General features: G+C 42.5%; 1 protein-coding gene across 8 annotated transcripts in view; it reads right to left on the reverse strand.

The window, feature by feature from the left end:
* The window catches only part of TNRC6B (trinucleotide repeat containing adaptor 6B), a 296001-nt gene that overhangs the window by 218239 nt on the left and 60207 nt on the right, over window positions 1–17555 (reverse strand). For all 8 annotated transcript variants that reach the window (XM_074390906.1, XM_074390915.1, XM_074390905.1 and 5 more), the window contains exon 2: window positions 3772–3846. Coding sequence is in view for 4 of the 8 variants with exons in the window: in XM_074390904.1 (XP_074247005.1) it covers window positions 3772–3846 (75 nt within the window). In the remaining 4 variants the exon portion in view is untranslated. The remainder of the gene's footprint in view (window positions 1–3771; window positions 3847–17555) is intronic.

Raw genomic sequence — 17555 nt, forward strand, 5'->3', positions numbered from 1 at the left:
AGATGGAAGGAAGGGAGGGAGGAAGAAAGGGAGGGAGGAAGAAAGGAAGGACAGATGGACGGATGGACAAAGACTGGCATAACCTAGACTTACTGGTTAAGAACAATGCACTAGGAAACAAAAGCTGGGGAATGAGAGGGGAGGAAAACTTTTTTCCCGGCTCTTGATGCTTCCTTCCACATGGGACAATACCCAATTTTTAATATTCCTGGACTTATCATATCCCTGACTCAGGCTGCCAGGGGTGACAGGACTTCTCTGATTAGTGCATCTGGAAGAAGAAACTAGACTTGCAAAGTCCAGCCCTTTTCTCTCCCCTTTCCTCTGGGGGCACCTGTTCTGCTCTGCTCCTTTCCTCTGCTAGGAGGCAGGTCTACCCCAGACTAGTGTTGCTGGGTGAATAAACCTGCTAAGTCCTGCAGTTTAGTATTAAAAAGTCTATTTGCCCTTAGATGTAAACCAGTTCTCCTATCGTAACTTTATAAGTGATAAACGCGAAATTTTGATCTCCACCTACCTGCCTTGCTCCTTTGTCCTATGTCTCTATAGGTTCAGAACTTGAGCAGGGAAGAGAATATTATTTATTGGATACCCTTTGATCTCAACTTATATCTGAAACGTATTCTCCTCAGAATTAAGTTCAGTTTTCTATAACAGGCTATATTCTCCTGCCTCAGCCTCCCAAGTGACTAGGATTATGGGCATGTGCTACCATGCCAGGCTAATTTTTATATTCTTAGTAGAAACAGCGTTTCACCAGGTTGGCCAGGCTGGTCTCGAACTCCTGACATCAAGTGATCCACCCACCTCAGCCTCCCAAAGTGCTGGGATTATAGGTGTGAGCCACCATGCCCAGCCAACACAACTGTTTAATTTCTGCTTCCACTTCACCTTGGAGCAGTCACCAGTTTGTGACCTGTGGTAAGTGGTGAGTAGTCTTGACTTGACACAGTCATGACAGGACTCAACAAATGTTAATGACTAAATACAAGTAATGTCCTATAGTACCTGTGCAAGTTCTTCCAGGAAAATTGACAAATATGTTAATATTTTTCAAAAGCCCTCCAGGATCCAGCCCACACCTGCCTCTCCAGCCTCATCTGCCTGGTCTCTGATTCTTTTGTTTCAGCCATAATGAACTTCTTACAGCTTTGCCAATATGGCAGACTGTTTCAGGTTTCCATGTTTTTTGTTGCTATCACTCCCTTTGCCGCCACAAGGGGACACCCTAATTTTCAATCAAGGCTCAATTTTTATGAACTATTTTCTGATCCATCTCTAGGCAGAAGTGATGATCCCTTCCTCAGTGCTGGATCTTGTTTGAATTCTATTAAGGGATCTGTAACACTTTATTGGATTTATTTACTCCTACAGATTCCTCTATGTCAGGCGTCCCAAACTTTTTACACAGGGGGCCAGTTCACTGTCCCTCAGACCGTTGGAGGGCCACCACCTACTGTGCTCCTCTCACTGACCACCAATAAAAGAGGTGCCCCTTCCTGAAGTGTGGCGGGGGGCCAGAAAAATGGCCTCAGGGGGCCGCATGCGGCCCACGGGCCGTAGTTTGGGGATGCCTGCTCTATGTGACAAGGATTAGAAGTGTCAACCCCTTGATATCAGGCACTAAATCTTGTTGATCTGTCTATTCAGTCTACTTAAAACTGTGTACCTGGCATTTAATAGGTATTCAATAAATTTCTAGGTAAGAATGACTGAATTAAGCAACTGAAATGCTTTTTATTTAAAACGCAATAGGTAACAATTCAATAAACATTTACTGTGCCTCTACCACATGCCAGATGGAGTCGGGATAGTGTGTTATGCTGGAATGAGTTGTGGCTTTAAAAATGTAGAATCATTCTTGTCAGTTATTAGCTGTGTGATCCTGGACGAGTTATTTAACTTTCTAATCCTGAGTATTTTCATCCATAAAGCTGTGCAGGAAGAGGTATTATAAAGATTAAACAATGTGTGTAGAACTCTTGGCAAGGTGTCTAAGAGAATTTTTATCTTATTTCTCTACACTACTGAGGGTGAACTGGAGGTTCATAAACCATAGGCCACAGAGTATTGCGACCTTAGCAGAGGCTATAGTTATGGCTACTGTCTTCTGGTAAGTGGCTGTCTCTATAGAGACAAGGTGCATACACTAGGCACATAAGCTGAGCAAAGGGTTGGGGAAAAATTCATCATTAATTTCTCATCCTATCCCTGGAACTCTCATATTAGCTCATCGGCAAGTCCTATCATTTTTGCTTTCAAAATTTGTTTCTCAGATCTACTCACAATTCTTCATTTTCACTGCTGTCATCCTTTCTTGCTTGTGGGGGCCTCTTTTAGGCATTAAAAATAGGTTTAGCTCCTTTCCAAGCAGTCTCAAAGGGTTTATATATTAGTAAAGGAGACAGACACAAATAAATCACTTCAATATAAAATACTGAAAAACTTATTACTGTAATAACAATAGGTGTTCTTGCAACACAGATGAAAAAGAAATTCTGCCAAGGGAGTTTGGGAGAAGACAACAAGAAAAACACAAAGAGACTAGACGGTCACATTCCCCTCCCCGCTTCCAAACTCCAAAAAGAGAGAAGCATCAACCAAGGCACAATGCCACGAAAGAAAATGGTGCGTTAGGGCTTACACATGAGGATTCACTAAAAAGGCAGCCAGAAATGTTGGCTGGAATTAGGTTTTGAAGGGATCTGAAGGACAACATCTGCAGCAACTGGATGCCATGAGAGCTCTTTAAGCAAAGGCGTGACCTGAGTAAATCTACCATTCAGAAAGTGAACTCTGGCAGTAATGTGGACTACAGACCACAGCAGGGAAAGGCTAGAGACAGAGAAACTGGGAGTACACTCACATAAAGCATAAAACTCATATAATCCTAATAACTAAGTTGTAGCTTTCTAGGATGAGGCACCAAATGTCTATCCATCTAAAATACCAGTGCTTTTTTTTGGTTTGTTTTTGGAGACAGAGTCTCACTCTGTCACCCAGACTGGAGTGCAGTGGCACTATCTTGGCTCACTGCAACCTCCTCCTCCCAGATTCAAGCGATTTTTCTGCCTCAACCTCTTGAGACTACAGGCATGCACTACCACGCCCAGCTAATTTTTTTTTTTTTTTTTTTTTTTTTGTATTTTTAGTAGAGACGGGGTTTCAACATTTGGCCAGGCTGGTCTTGAACTCCTGACTTTATAATCTGCCTGCCTTGGCCTCCCAAAGTGCTGGGATTACAGGTGTGAGCTACCGCACCCAGCCAATACCACTGCTTTTTAAAGGGACCTACCATATAGTAGGAAAACAAGGGGCTATTGTGATGGTCACCTTAAAAATAAAATATCTTTCTGTAAAGACTTGGTAAAAAGGCAACAATGTTCTTTTCTTTTCTTTTTTTGAGATGGAATCTTGCTCTGTCACCCAGGTTGGAGTACAATGGCGTGATCTTGGCGCACTGCAACCTCCACCTCCTGGGTTCAAGTGATTCTCCTGCCTTAGTCTACTGAGTAGCTCAGACTACAAGTGTCCACCGCCACTTCTGCCTAATTTTTGTATTTTTAGTAGAGATGGGGTTTCACCGTATTGGCCAGGATGGTCTTGAACTCCTGACCTAATGATCTGCCTGCCTTGGCCTCTCAAAGTAGATGGGATTACAGGTGTGAGCCATCGTGCCCGGCCTAGGGGCAACAATGTTCTTAAAAAGTACTTCTTTTTAAGAAGAAGACTATTGCCAATACATGGTAGATATATATTTTAAAAACTTACCTTTGACAGTACCTGGGGCAACACAAGCCCGTGAAGATGAGTCTACGTTACATTCAGTGCAAAAAAACCACAACCCTGAAAAGAGAGAAAAATCACAGTAAGCTGTACACTCATAGAAAGATGCCATATAAGGCAGTGGTACAGGTAGTCTCGTGGAAATCTAGCTCCTCTATTCACCAGCTATTGTTTCAGGGCCTGCAGCCCAACCTCTCAGGGCTCAGCTTCCTCAACCAACACTGCGAACAGTAACAACACTTTCTTTATAGGGTTTGTTTGAAGTTTAAATGAAATATGTATAAAACTCTTAGTACAGGGCAGGATACCAAACACATGCTCAATAAAGGGAAGTGGTTATTAAGGCTTTTTATAATCAAGGGCATCACCCTCCACCCAGTTGTTCAGGGCAGACCCTGACATCTGTCGTGAATTTCTCACCCGAGCCCTCATATCAGCCCATCAGCAAGTCCTATCATTTCCTCTTTCAAAATCAGATCTACCAAAAATTCTTCACTTTCACTGCTGTCATTCTTGCTTGTTGGGGCCGCTTAGCTGGTTCTCTGCTCCTATTCTTGCTCCTCACTTCTCCCCAGTGCATTTCCCGATAATGGCTGGAACAGTCTCTTCAAAATCAATTTATAGCAAGTTGCTAATAAATGCTGTGAATATTTTATTTATTTCATGATGGAATCTATGAAATATATATTCACATATTTGAATATAGAGATATAGGAATATATTTTAAATAGCCAGCACCTTCATTTTACAATGACACAAACAAATGCAGAAGAAATGCTCCTCAAGGTTGGAGCCACCTATGCGTGTGCAGGTGTTCAAAGCAATGGTGAGCCCAGCAGAGGCTCATCTGGAACCAGTATCTACACCGCTGTCAGAAAGGTGGCACTGTTTGGAAGTTGGCCCCTTAGTTTCACAATCAACCCAATACTTCTGTCCAAAACAGCGTGCCTCATTTCCCCCAGCTAGAGATTTTAAGTCAGAGCTTCAGCCCCATGTTAGGGCACAGTGCTGAGATGGTGCCACAGGGAATGTGGAAGCACCTCACTGCCCCGCTATCTGTCGTCCCCTCTACTTGACTTTTTTTATTTAATAGTGTTTGAATCAGTAATTCTCAGATGGAATTGCAATGAGAATTAGAAATATCTTAACTCGAGTTATCTCCCTATCTCCCTCCTATACATTGTGTCCCAGCAGTCTTTCTTTCTAAAAAGCAAATTTGAACTTTGGGTATCTCGCCACCTAAATTCAGTCAATAACTACCTTCAGGGTAAAATCCAAGACCTCTCCAGACCCATTATGACTTCATGACTGCACACAGTTTCCTTACTCACAACACATACGCTAATGTCTGAGAGCCCCTCTTCTTTTAGGTGTTATCTCCTGCAAATCCTCCTTGGTCTGACAAAGTGTTCCTCCTCTGAGATATATATTATATTGGTAATATCCATGGGTCCGTTTTCTACACTCAACAGGAGCTCCTTGACAGCAAGGGCTATGTCTGACACACCTTTGAATCTGGTACTGGGCAGAGTCCAATAAACAAAAGCTGAACTGAACCCCAATGGGATCCCAGCAATTCAGTACTTGAATGTGGATGTGACCCCTAATTAAATACATTGGTGAAAACAAAGGAAGTTGGCTGCAACTTCCAAGATGAGTCTGGTCCTGCTCGAGGCTATGTGGTTATATCTGACCCTCAGTGCTTCAGAGAACTGGATTCATTAATTTTTTGTCAACTGTAGACTAGCAAGAGAATAACACTAATTTTTAGTCCCCTATTCTCATTAAAGCTTCTGCTCAGGCTAAAACACAGATTCTTCTCTGGATCTATCATTAGTCCAAATTATTTGCCAACCCCATAAAGTTGCTCATTATTACATGTCTCCTTAACAGACATGGCTAGAAAGAGCCACTCAGTCCCTAGCCTGCTGGGCAGTGAGTCTCAAACTCTTGCCTGTATTCAGGGATGGAAAAAAGGAATTAAAGCAGAGGGTAGGCAGGCTAGAGAAACTGAGCAGTTTTCCAAGTACTCTTGAATCCAGGTTTTACGAAACAGCTTCATTACTTTCTCTGCAAGGCTGTGAACCTCTGTATCAGGTACACACACATATTTAAATAAATATAAAAATTCTAAAATCAACATGTGAAATTACCTAGTCAAATATCTACAGCACTATTTTCCTTCTAAGGTATAAATTGTGGCAAATTCCCCCAAAACAGCTTTGCAATGCTCAGAACTACATTGCAATCCTATCGTCTGATCAGGTACAGCAGCAGCAGTAAAACTGTGAACCACTCCAGTTCTCTCTACTCTCTTTCAGAGCAGCCAAAATAGTCTTGGAATTCATAGAAGGGATGGGAATGTTCAGTGGATCTTGGGTTAAATCAGTTCCCAGGTCCTGCTAAACTGCAAGCTGACTTCAAGAATTCCTCTAGGCTGAGTGTGGTGGCTCACTCCTGTAATCCTAGCACTTCATGTTGGGAGGCCGAGGCAGGAGGATCAGTTGAGCTCACGAGTTCAAGGTCAGCCTGAGCAACATAGGAAGACCCTGCGTCTCTACCCAAAAAAAAAAAAAAAAAAAAAAGAAAAAAGAAAAGTAAAAAATTAACCGGCATGGTGGCATGCACCTGTAGCTTCAGTAACTAAGGAGACTAAGGTAGGAAAATTGCTTGATTCTGAGAGGTCGAGGCTGCAGTGAACCGTGATTACACCTCTGTACTCCAGCCTGGGTGACACAGCAAGATCCAGTTTCAAAAAAATAAAAATAAAAAATTATTCCAAAGCCAACTACCTAACTAAACTTACAGGATATAATTAGAACTAAACCTTTCCTAGGGAATATGGCGGGTTGAAAGAAATACATATTCAACAAACCATATTTATTTTGCTGGTATCTTACCAGTATCACCTCTGATATGGTTTTAATTTTCAAACTTGACTACTCAGCACAATTATTTTAAATTTAATTTTAATTCTCATTTTAAAAATTGAAGCAGTATGGATGAGAGGCTCTTAACCAATGTCCCCTCTCCTCCAATCCAGTCTTCCCAGGACTCACCACTCTTACTGGTTTGATATCCGGCATAATTCTTGGGATACAGACTATTAAGAATATGCTACAAACTTTTAGTTGAGTCACAAATAACTCTGAAAACCCTGTCTGCCTATACTGTTGGCAAGTGGCCTAACTTCAAGCAAGATGTCCAGAAAGAGATGTCTTAGTGAGGCAACAGATGTGAGGGAGGAGCACAGCACCAGCAAGGAGGCCTGGAAGGTCTTCCTAGGGGGCAAGAGGGGATGCCAGGAGACTCAGTGGCAGACAGGAGGGTACCACCCATCCAGATCTGTAAGTAGGCATCTGGCCCAATCAGGCAAGAAGGTACCTAGTTAACTAAGTAACACAAATAATATCAAAAGTCTAAGGAGGCCAGACGTGGTGGCTCACACCTGTAATCCCAGCACTTTGGGAGGCTGAGGTGGGCAGATTGCTTGAGCTCGCGAGTACAAGACAAGCCTGGGCAACCTGGCGAAACCCCATCTCCACAAAAAATACAAAAAAATGAGCCCAGCATTATGGTGTGCACCTGTAGTCCCAGCTACTCAGGAGGCTGAAGTGGGAGGATGGCTTGAGCCCAGGAGGCAGAGGATGCAGTGAGCCTAGAACATACCACTGCACTCCAGGCTAGGCAATAGAGCCAGACCTTGTCTCAACAGGAACACAGGTGGAGGTAGATCTGCTACAAGCCGAAGATGGTTATATTTAGCCCCCAATACACAAGAGATTTACTATCGTTCCAAGAAATTCTATCTCTGCAGTTTTAGGCCACTCCCTACTTCACTTCAACACTTTGGAAATTGTGAAAATACTGTCTGTCCGTTCCTAAAAACATCCCCTTTAATCTTAAAATCTGTTCTAACTATTGCGCTCCTCCCTCCCCTCTTCTCTTTCCTAGTCCAGCTTTTCTTGTTGTTGTTGAGACAGAGTCTCACTCTGTGGCCTAGGCTGGAGTGCAGTGGCACAATCTCAGCTCACTGCAACCTCTGCTTCCCGGGTTCAAGTGATTCTCCTGCCTCAGCCTCCCAAATACCTGCGATTACAGGTGCATGCCACCATGCCTGGGTAATTTTTGTATTTTTAATAGAGATGGGGTTTCACCATGTTGACCAGGCTCATCCTGAACTCCTGACCTCAAGTGGTCGACCCTCCTTGGCCTCCCAAAGTGCTGGAATTACAGGTGTGAAGCACTGCGCTGGGCCTAGTCAAGCTTCTCAAAAAAGCAGTTTATAATTGCGATCTCAACATCCTAATTTCTCATTCACCTATTATTCATCCCAACTTGATTTCTGTCCCTCTTAATCTCAGTGTCAATGCAATGGATACTATTCAACTGTTCTTCCTTTAACCTCTCTCTAGCATTTAAAAATCAGAACCACCGTCTAAGAGCTCTTGAAGAGAATCCAAACATAAAAATAAACACAAAATAAATTTTAAAAAATCATTTAGCCATATCCTCCTTTGTACACACACACACACACACACACGCACACATACAGAAACAAATAAAGAAAAAGGAAAACAATATAAATAAATAAATAAATAAATAAATACAAATCCGAACCAGAACCGCCTGAACATTTGGGAGCTCCTTTCCCACCTTAATAGTAAGGATACTGAAGATCCAGCCACTGGGCCAGGAGCATCCTGTTTTTTTAGTTCCTGGTATCCTGGCTGTGTCAGGTCCTCCTGTTTCCCTGGGTTTGCAACTAGCCTTCTTATCATGGGCAACGTTTGGGGTGGGTGGGGAGGTGAGAAGCTGCTGCTGCTGCTGCTGTACATGGCAGACTAGGGGACAGGGTCATGGAGAGGGAACCAAACTCAACTCCTGGCTTCACGGATTGAGCTCAGTTCTGATGCCCAATCTGACAAGAAGCAGGTTTAGGCCCTTCACCCACCCCCCTGGAAGGATCCAAGGCAGTACTTTTGCCACCTCTTGGTCTGTTTCTTTCTAGTCTGTTTCACAGGACAGTCTTTCTCTCCCTGTCCTTTCATTATTGATGTATTCCTCCAGAGTCCACACTTCTCTTTCTCTTTTTATTACACACACATGGTCTTATGCTTTCTCTCTTTTTTCTTCTTTTTGAGACGGAGTCTCACTCTATCACTCCGGCTGGAACGGAGTGGCATGATCACGGCTCACTGCAACCTCTGCCACCAGGGTTTGAGCGATTCCCCTGCCTCAGCTTCCCTAGTAGCTGGGATTTCAGGCGCCTGTCACCATTCCTGGCTAATTTTTGTATTTTTAGCAGAGACAGGGTTTCACCATGTTGGCCAGGCTGGCCTTAAACTTCCAACCTCATGATCCATCCACCTCAGCCTCCCAAAGTTTTGGGACCACAGGCATGAGCCACTGCACCTGGCCTGCTCTTATGCTTTCTCATAGACACAGCTTCCACCTGGATCCTGATAACCCCCAAATCTCTCTCTAGGGCTAACCTTTCTTACAGTCTTCAGAATCATCTACATACTGCCTAATGCAGCTCCACCTCATGTGCTACAGGGCCCTAAAATAAAACAACCCTCCCCCAAAGCGTGTTTTTCTGCCTCACTTGGGAATACTGCCATCCCACTCAAATGAGAAGTCTGCGAACATCAGCAGCTCTTTCCTCTCACCAAACTCTGTCAATTCTAATCCCCAACTATTCTAGTACATACTTCCTTATTCCTAGTGGCACTGACTACCCTGCTTCTTGCATAGCTTCTCACCATTTTATGTTAGTTATCTTTTTAATTGGTTTTCCTACCCTCAAGACCCACCCCTCCTCACCACCACTAGAATTACCTTTAAAAAACCGAAATTCTTACTGCCTTTGCAATGTGTTTCATCCACCCTGTAGATAAAACCCAATTCCCACTGTGATAGGTGAGGCCTGGTCCCTGCTTTCACCACTGCCTTCACCTCCAGAACTCAACTGTTCTCAGTTTCCCTTGAGCACCACACGGTTTTGTGTGCCTTTGAACATGCTGTTTGCACCTACACTGCCCTCCAACTGACGGGACAAATTTCTTCTCAACTTTCAAGACACAGGCTTGGGGAAACCTGTTTGGTGAAGTCTTTCCCGCCAGGTGTGGTGGCTCATGCCTGTAATCCCAGCACTTTGGGAGGCTGAGGCGAGCAGATCATGGCTTGACCAACATGGGGAGACCCTGTCTTTACAAAAAAAATTAATTGGGTGGTGGCACGTGCCTATAATCCCAGCTACTCAGGAGGCTGAGGCAGGAGAATTGTTTGAACCCTGGAGGCAGAGGTTGCAGTGAGACGAGATGGCACCACTGCACTCCAGCCTGGGCAACAGAGAGAGACTGCCTCAAAAAAAAAAAAAAAAAAAAAAAAAAAAAGGAGGCTGAGGCAGGAGAATTGCCTGAACCCGGGAGGCGGAGGTTGCAGTGAGCCGAGATCGCGCCATTGCACTCCAGCCTGGGCAACAAGAGCGAAACTCCGTCTCAAAAAAAAAAAAAATAGTATTTCCTGACTCCCTTTTCTCACAGGGGATGTAGATGGATCCTTCACCTAAGTGAGCACCTGGCACTCGGAACATACACTAGGCTTGCTTATGTGTGTGTATACTCGTAGGTGATAAGCTTCCCAGGTCTAAGCCTTCTTATTTCTTATCACTGTCATTTAATATAGTATCAGCACAAAGGACAATCCCAATAAACACTTTTGGAATCAACACACACATTTTTATGAAAAAACTAAAATCAACTCAATACAATACGACATTCTGAGCTAAGCAAAACAAAGCTGTGGCTTATCAGCCGTCACAGTCTATGAGGGCAGTGTGCTACTTGCATGGCATCCCTAGACTTCCTGGGAGAAGCAGTGAAGGAAACTTGGGGACTGATGGCAGGACCCGGGCACAAGAATGTTAACCTGATTTTTATGTCTTGGAAGTCAGGAAAGGTTGCCTAAGAAAACCGAACTCAGTCCACAGTAGGAATGATCAGAAAGACTCATACCCAACCTTGGGCTATTAATCCAGCTTGCTCAACTAATTTATGCCCTCCAGCCTGGCCCCAGAATAATCTGTCAATTCTTTAACAGAAAAGGCTTCAGAAAGTAAGACTGCCTTCTGAAAGCCTAAACACAACTGCAAATCACTTACAGGTAGAGGCAGGGATGGTAGGGTTCACCGCGGGTTACAAGAATAGCAGAGACAGCTACTGAAACAGCAGATTCAACTCAACCAGCTTTACCGAATGCTTACTAAGCACATGACACCGTGCTCAGCAAGTTTTCAGAGCAAGGGCCTATGTCCAGGTTTTATTGCAATTGTTGGTCACATAAGAATTAAATAGATTAGAGGTGATAAATATGTTAATTAGGTTGACTTAATTATTTCATATTATATTCATAAATCACAGTATCGCTTTGAACCCCATAAATATATGCAATTATAATTTGGCAATTTCCATTAAAAGTTAAAAGAAATAATTAAGTAGATTAACATGTTAACTTTTGTGACCAATTTATTAGTGATTAAAGAAAAACCTTTATTCTTTTTCTATATTGCATATTAATTTTATGGCGTAAGGTTGTTCACAAATATTTAGATGCATATTGCTTCTCCAATAAACCAGTGAGTTGAACATTGACGATGATGATAGTAATATGAATAATCATTAACAATTGTTTAAGCTGTGCCCAGCACTATATACCTTGGAAGTCTCAAAAAACTCTCATTTCAGATCTGATCCCCTTCTTCAGGGGCCTTATGCTATAAATAGAGAAAAAAACCTAAGCACTAAGCTGAGTGGCACAGAGGTTTAGAAAATGCAGAGAAAACGGTGAGCTAGACAATCCGTGCCATCTTCAGAGAGAAACTGGGATTCCAACTGGAACTGACAGGATTTAAAGCACTGATTCTCAAACTCTTTTGTCTCAGGACCCTTTTACACTTAAGAAAATTATGGAGGACCTCAAAGAGCTCTTGTTTATGTTAATTTTAATTACTAATATTTGCCATACCAAAAATTGTAACTATGAAACGTTAGAAGTATTAGTTCATTTATTCGGCCAACAAACGTGAAAAAAAGCTCAACATCACGGATATATAGAAAAATGTAAAGCCACAATGAGATACCATCTCACACCAGTCAGAATGACGATTATTAAAAAGTCAAGAAAACAACGGATGCTGGTGAGGCTGCAGAGAGGTAAGAACACTTTTCTACTGTTCGTGGGAATGTAAATGAGTTCAACCATTGTGGAAGACAGTGTGGCGATTCCTCAATGACCTAGAACTAGAAATACCATTTGACCCAGCAATCCCATTACTATGTATATACCCAAAGGAATATAAATCATTCTATTACAAAGATACATGCATGTGTATGTTCACTGCAGCACTATTCACAATAGCAAAGACATGGAATCAACCCAAAGGCCCATCAATGATAGACTGGATAAAGAAAATGTGGTACATATACATCATGGAATACTATGCAGCCATAAAGAACAACGAGATCATGTCCTTTACAGGAACATGTATGCAGCTGGATGCTATTATCCTCAGCAAACTAACACGGGAACAGAAAATCAAACACGGCATGTTCTCACTCGTAAGTGGGAGCTGAACAATGAGAACACATGGACACAGGGAGGGGAATGACACACACTGGGGCCTATTGGCTGGGGGTAGGCGGTGGGGGAGGGAGACATCAGGAAAAATAGCTAATGCTTGCTGGGCTTAATACTTAGGTGATGGGTTCACAGGTGTAGCAAACCACCATGGCACATGTTTACCTACGAAACAAACCTGCACATTCTGCACATGTATCCTGGAACTTATAATAAAAATAAAAAACTATGGCTTTTAAAATTAAAAACGGTATTTTAAAGGATTAAAAGTTTGAGGAATGTGCCACTGTTTTACATATTTGCAAATTTCTTTAACGTCTAGCTTGAGCAACAACAGCTGTACCCAAATATATACTATTGCATTCAATCTTCTGCAGTATCACATGGCTGGAAAACTCCAATGTGCACTCACGGGAGAAAGAATTTAAAAGGCATACAGCATTCTTAGTATTATTAATAAGAATTGTGACCTCCTGAAAGAGTCTTGGATGGGAGGAGGAAGCAACCCTCAGACCACACTTTGAGAAGCATTCATTGAATAAGGAAAATGGTCTAGGCAAGGGCTGGGCAGGAAGAAGTGTGTAGCTCCTACGCCCTAACTTTGAAGAACACAAACCCCTACTCTTAACAGCTCGGCTACAACCCAGCTAACCTCTGTGGTGAATCTCAGAGACAGGGATGGCCAGGGCAAGGCAGGTTCTGCCGGGCTGTGCCGGTTGGTGCTAACAGCAGTGCCATCAGGGAGGCTCCACTGCCCTGGGCAACATTCTCTAGAGGCCACGTCAGGTTTTCCTCTCCAGAACCTCCACTGTGCTCTCCTGCTAGAGGAGAAGCTGTAAATGGCTTACCAGAACTGTCTTGCCATGGCTTCCTGGGGCTGTGTTTACTAACTGCAAAATCATCTCCCTACTGCAGTCTCAGAGTCTTCAGACATTTCTTGATCTGGCTGTCTTAAAAAGCAAATTTAACATCAGCCACGTAGCCAGGTTTTCCTTGCCAACTATCATGTGAGTTTGCTATTCTGTTCCTGTGCATCTTGCGCACTGTAAAAACAGTTCCTGGAGCATCATATGTCATGGATCTAGTTGCCATAAACTAAAAACATTTTCTTCATATTTGTGGCACAAACTAAAAGCATTCTGGATGCGGTTTGCATACAGTCCATCTCTGGCCAAAAAGAGGTTTGAATTTATGGATAAACAGAGAAAGGGGGGTAGCCACTGCCTTAGTTAAGCTGTTTGATTATCAAAGTCCACAGCTGATAGTGTGTATTTTTTAATTTAAATTTTTCCTGTGAATTATCCTGCAATAAGTAAAACCGTGTTCATTTTATGTAACAAGCTTAACATTGTCTAACCATATTTTATAGCTGATGGAAGCAGAGAGAAAACAGAAGCTTCTTTTGGTCTATTAAAAAAATAAAAAATAGAGACAGTCATTAATTTATATAGCTTTTCAGTCCTTTTCTTATTTTTTAGTAAACATATTCATTAAGGCCCCTTAACAAGATGGGACAGATCATTTTTAAGTCAAAGTGAAACTAAAACTTCAAAAGAGATTTCTGCTTCTGGGAATGCTAAGCTAGGTAATGAAGACCAACCATTCTGCTGAGGACGGCCAGAAAGTCTGGACAGAATATTTAAAGCATTTTAAAGGCAGAGGAGCACTCATAAGTTAGTAAAGAATTACCATACACAAACGGTAAATCTTTACTAACTTATGAGTGCTCCCTCTGCCTTTAAAATTCACTCTCATACAGGTGAACTGTATACTCAAATGTCAAAGATAAATAATAAAGCTTTTAGAAGATAATAAGGGAAATGCTTCATAAAGTAGGGGCAAGAAAGGATTTCTTAAATAGGATACAAAAAGTACCTAGTATTAAAAGGCAGACAAATATGACTACATGAAAATTAAGAATATTTGTTCATCAAAAGACACCCTCAAGAAAATGAAAAAGCAGGCAACATAAAACCAATAAAAGGCCCATATTCAAAATAATAAAGAGTTCTAACAATTTCTAAAAGAAAAAAAGATACCTAATAGGAAAAGGGACAAGAGGCTAGATGAAACATGTCATCAAACAAATGACAAAAAAAACCCTAAATTACCCAAATGGCCAATAAACATATGAAAAGGCATCTTAGTCTCAACAGTAGGGGCGATGCAAAGGAAAATCATAATGATACGCCATTACATACCACAACGGCCAAAACATCAAAGTCTGATACGAGTAAGTGTTGCTGGGGTTATGGAACAACAGACATCCTCACACACTACTTGTGTGAATGTAAATTATTACATCTGCTTTGGAGAATGGTTTGGCTTGATTCTCCTAAAGTTCAAGACAGGTACGCCCCACGACCCAGCAATCCCACTCCCAGGTACATACCCCAGCAGAATGGATGCACATGTACCCCAAAGGCACACACAGCAGCACTATCCCTAACAGTCTCCAGCTGGGAACAACCCAGATATTCTCAATAGCACAATGGTAAGTACACTGTTATATTCATAAAATAGAATGTTATACAGCACAAAAACAAAGGGACAGCCACATGTAACAACATGGATGTGAATCTCACAAACATCATGACGAGACACAAAAAAAGATATGGCATATGATTCCATGTCTTCAAAACCAGGCAAAAATATCATGTACTCACTCGTTAGTAGACCTGAACAATAAGAACACATGGACACAGGGAGGGGAACAACAGACACTGGGGCCTGTTGGTTGGGGGTGGGTGGTGGCGTGGGGAGACATCAAGAAAAATAGCTACTGCATGTTGGGCTTAATACTTAGGTGATGGGTTCACAGGACATGGGCAGTAAAAACAGAAAGAAAAATAAGGAAATAAAAAAAGTAGCTACCTGCAGGTGGGAGGGAAGGGACTGTGACTGGTGAAGGTCTCTAAGAAGGGACTACTGGACCACTATAATATCCTATTTCCTAACCTCAGAGGTGGTCATTTTAAAATAATTCATTGTTTTACATTTGTATTTTATGCACTTTTCTGATTGTGTGATATATTCCACAATTAAAAACATTTAAATCAGCTGGGCGTGATGGCTCACGCCTGTAATCCCAGCACTTCAGGAGGCCGAGGTAGGCGGATCATGAGGTCAAGAGATAGAGACCTTGGTGAAACCCCATCATCTCTACTAAAAAATACAAAAATAAGCTGGGCATGGTGGCACACACCTGTAGTCCCAGCTACTCGGGAGGCCGAGGCAGAATTGCTTGAATCTGGAAGGCGGAGGTTACAGTGAGCCGAGGATGCACAAATGCACTCCAGCCTGGTGACACAGAGAGACTGTCTTTAAAAAAAAAAAACCCAAAAAACAAATTTAAATCAAAACAAAAATAAAATTAATACAAAAGGAAAAGTGGTATTTTTGGTATAACTTTAAAAATTAGATCACAGAACCCAATTCCTCAGATGGCATGCCAGGCCCTGCATCCTGCAGCCTTGCCTTTCTAGTCTCATTCCCTACCGCCCATTTTTTCTCACAAGCAGCCTGCCACGCTTGCTCTCAATCATGTGCTTTCTTTACCTTTACTTGTGATACTTCTCTGCCTAGATAACCATGTAGACATATCCCAATCACCCTTCTGCCAGACTAGCCACAAGCCATCATTTAAGACACAGCCTGGGATGCCTCTCATCTGAGAAATCTTTTCAAGAGACACAGACTCCTCAGCCAGATTGATTATAAATTCCAGGTCTGCCATTCACTAGTAGTATGCCCTAGTCAAGCTACCAACCTCAGTTCTGTGGCCTTGTCGTCTATAAAACAGGAAAAGGGGTTGAAGTGAAGATTAAATGAGGAAACACATATAAAGTATTTGCAATGTGCCTGGAACAGAGTATGCACCAGGTAAGTGTGAGCTGTTATTATCAATACACACTGACACCCTCCTCTCTGCTCCCCTCCGCTCTACCCTGTTAGAACCTCTGCTTCTGGGTTCCCATGGCCCAGTGTCTATTTTCTTGTATCCAGCCTTTATGGAGAGTTAATTCCTTGAGAGCAGAGACTAAATCTTCCACATCTCAATCCTCCACCATCTAGCACAGTGCCTGACAGATAGTAGATATTCACTGAATATTTGCAGAATGAATAAACTCACTCCAAATGTGAATCTACATCACATACAGAAGTAGTCCTTTGGTGCTGCTCTATCCTGTGTGTACACCACAAAACAGAGGCATACTCTTGATGTGTTTCCTGTGGCAATAACCTGAAAACACAGGTGTAGACTCCCTCTGGATAGCAACAAATGAGGGTAATACTACTTGTCCTGTCCACTTGTTGTGAGGCTACTGTAGGGCTCAAATGACCATGAAAACAAATTTTTTAAAGTGTGCTACTCTATGAGGTTTTATTGCTTAATAAAATAATAGGATTATTACTGAATTACAAGTCCAGAAGGGGCTGCAAGAGGTAATAGAGAATTGGCCAGGCCGGGTGTGGTGGCTCAAGTCTGTAATCCCAGCACTTTGGGAGGCCGAGGCGGGTGGATCACGAGGTTGAGAGATCAAGACCATCCTGGTCAACATGGTGAAACCCCGTCTCTACTAAAAATACAAAAAATTAGCTGGGCATGGTGGCGCGTGCCTATAATCCCAGCTACTCAGGAGGCTGAGGCAGGAGAACTGCCTGAACCCAGGAGGTAGAGGTTGCGGTGAGCCGAGATCGCGCCATTGCACTCCAGCCTGGGTAACAAGAGCGAAACTCCATCTCAAAAAAAAAAAAAGGAATTGGCCAGGTGCAGTGGCTCATGCCTGTAATCCCAGCAACCTGGGAGGCCAAGGCAGATGGATCACAAGGTCAAGAGATCAAGACTATCCTGGCCAACATGGTGAAACCCTGTCTCTATCAAAAATACAAAAATTAGCTGAGCATGGTGGCATGTGCCTGTAGTCCCGGCTACTTGGGAGGCTGAGGCAGGAGAATCGTTTAAACCCAGGAGGCAGAAGTTGCAGTGAGCTGAGGTTGCACCACTGCACTCCAGCCTGGTGACAAAGCAAGACTCTATCAAAAACAAAAAGGGGGAATAAAGAATTAATATAACGTAAAATTGTAATCTGATATGGTCTAAGATACAATTTTTATTTTTTGGTTAA

The sequence above is a fragment of the Saimiri boliviensis genome, chromosome 21 (genome assembly GCF_048565385.1).
Source record: "Saimiri boliviensis isolate mSaiBol1 chromosome 21, mSaiBol1.pri, whole genome shotgun sequence".
NCBI classification, from domain to species: domain Eukaryota; kingdom Metazoa; phylum Chordata; class Mammalia; order Primates; family Cebidae; genus Saimiri; species Saimiri boliviensis.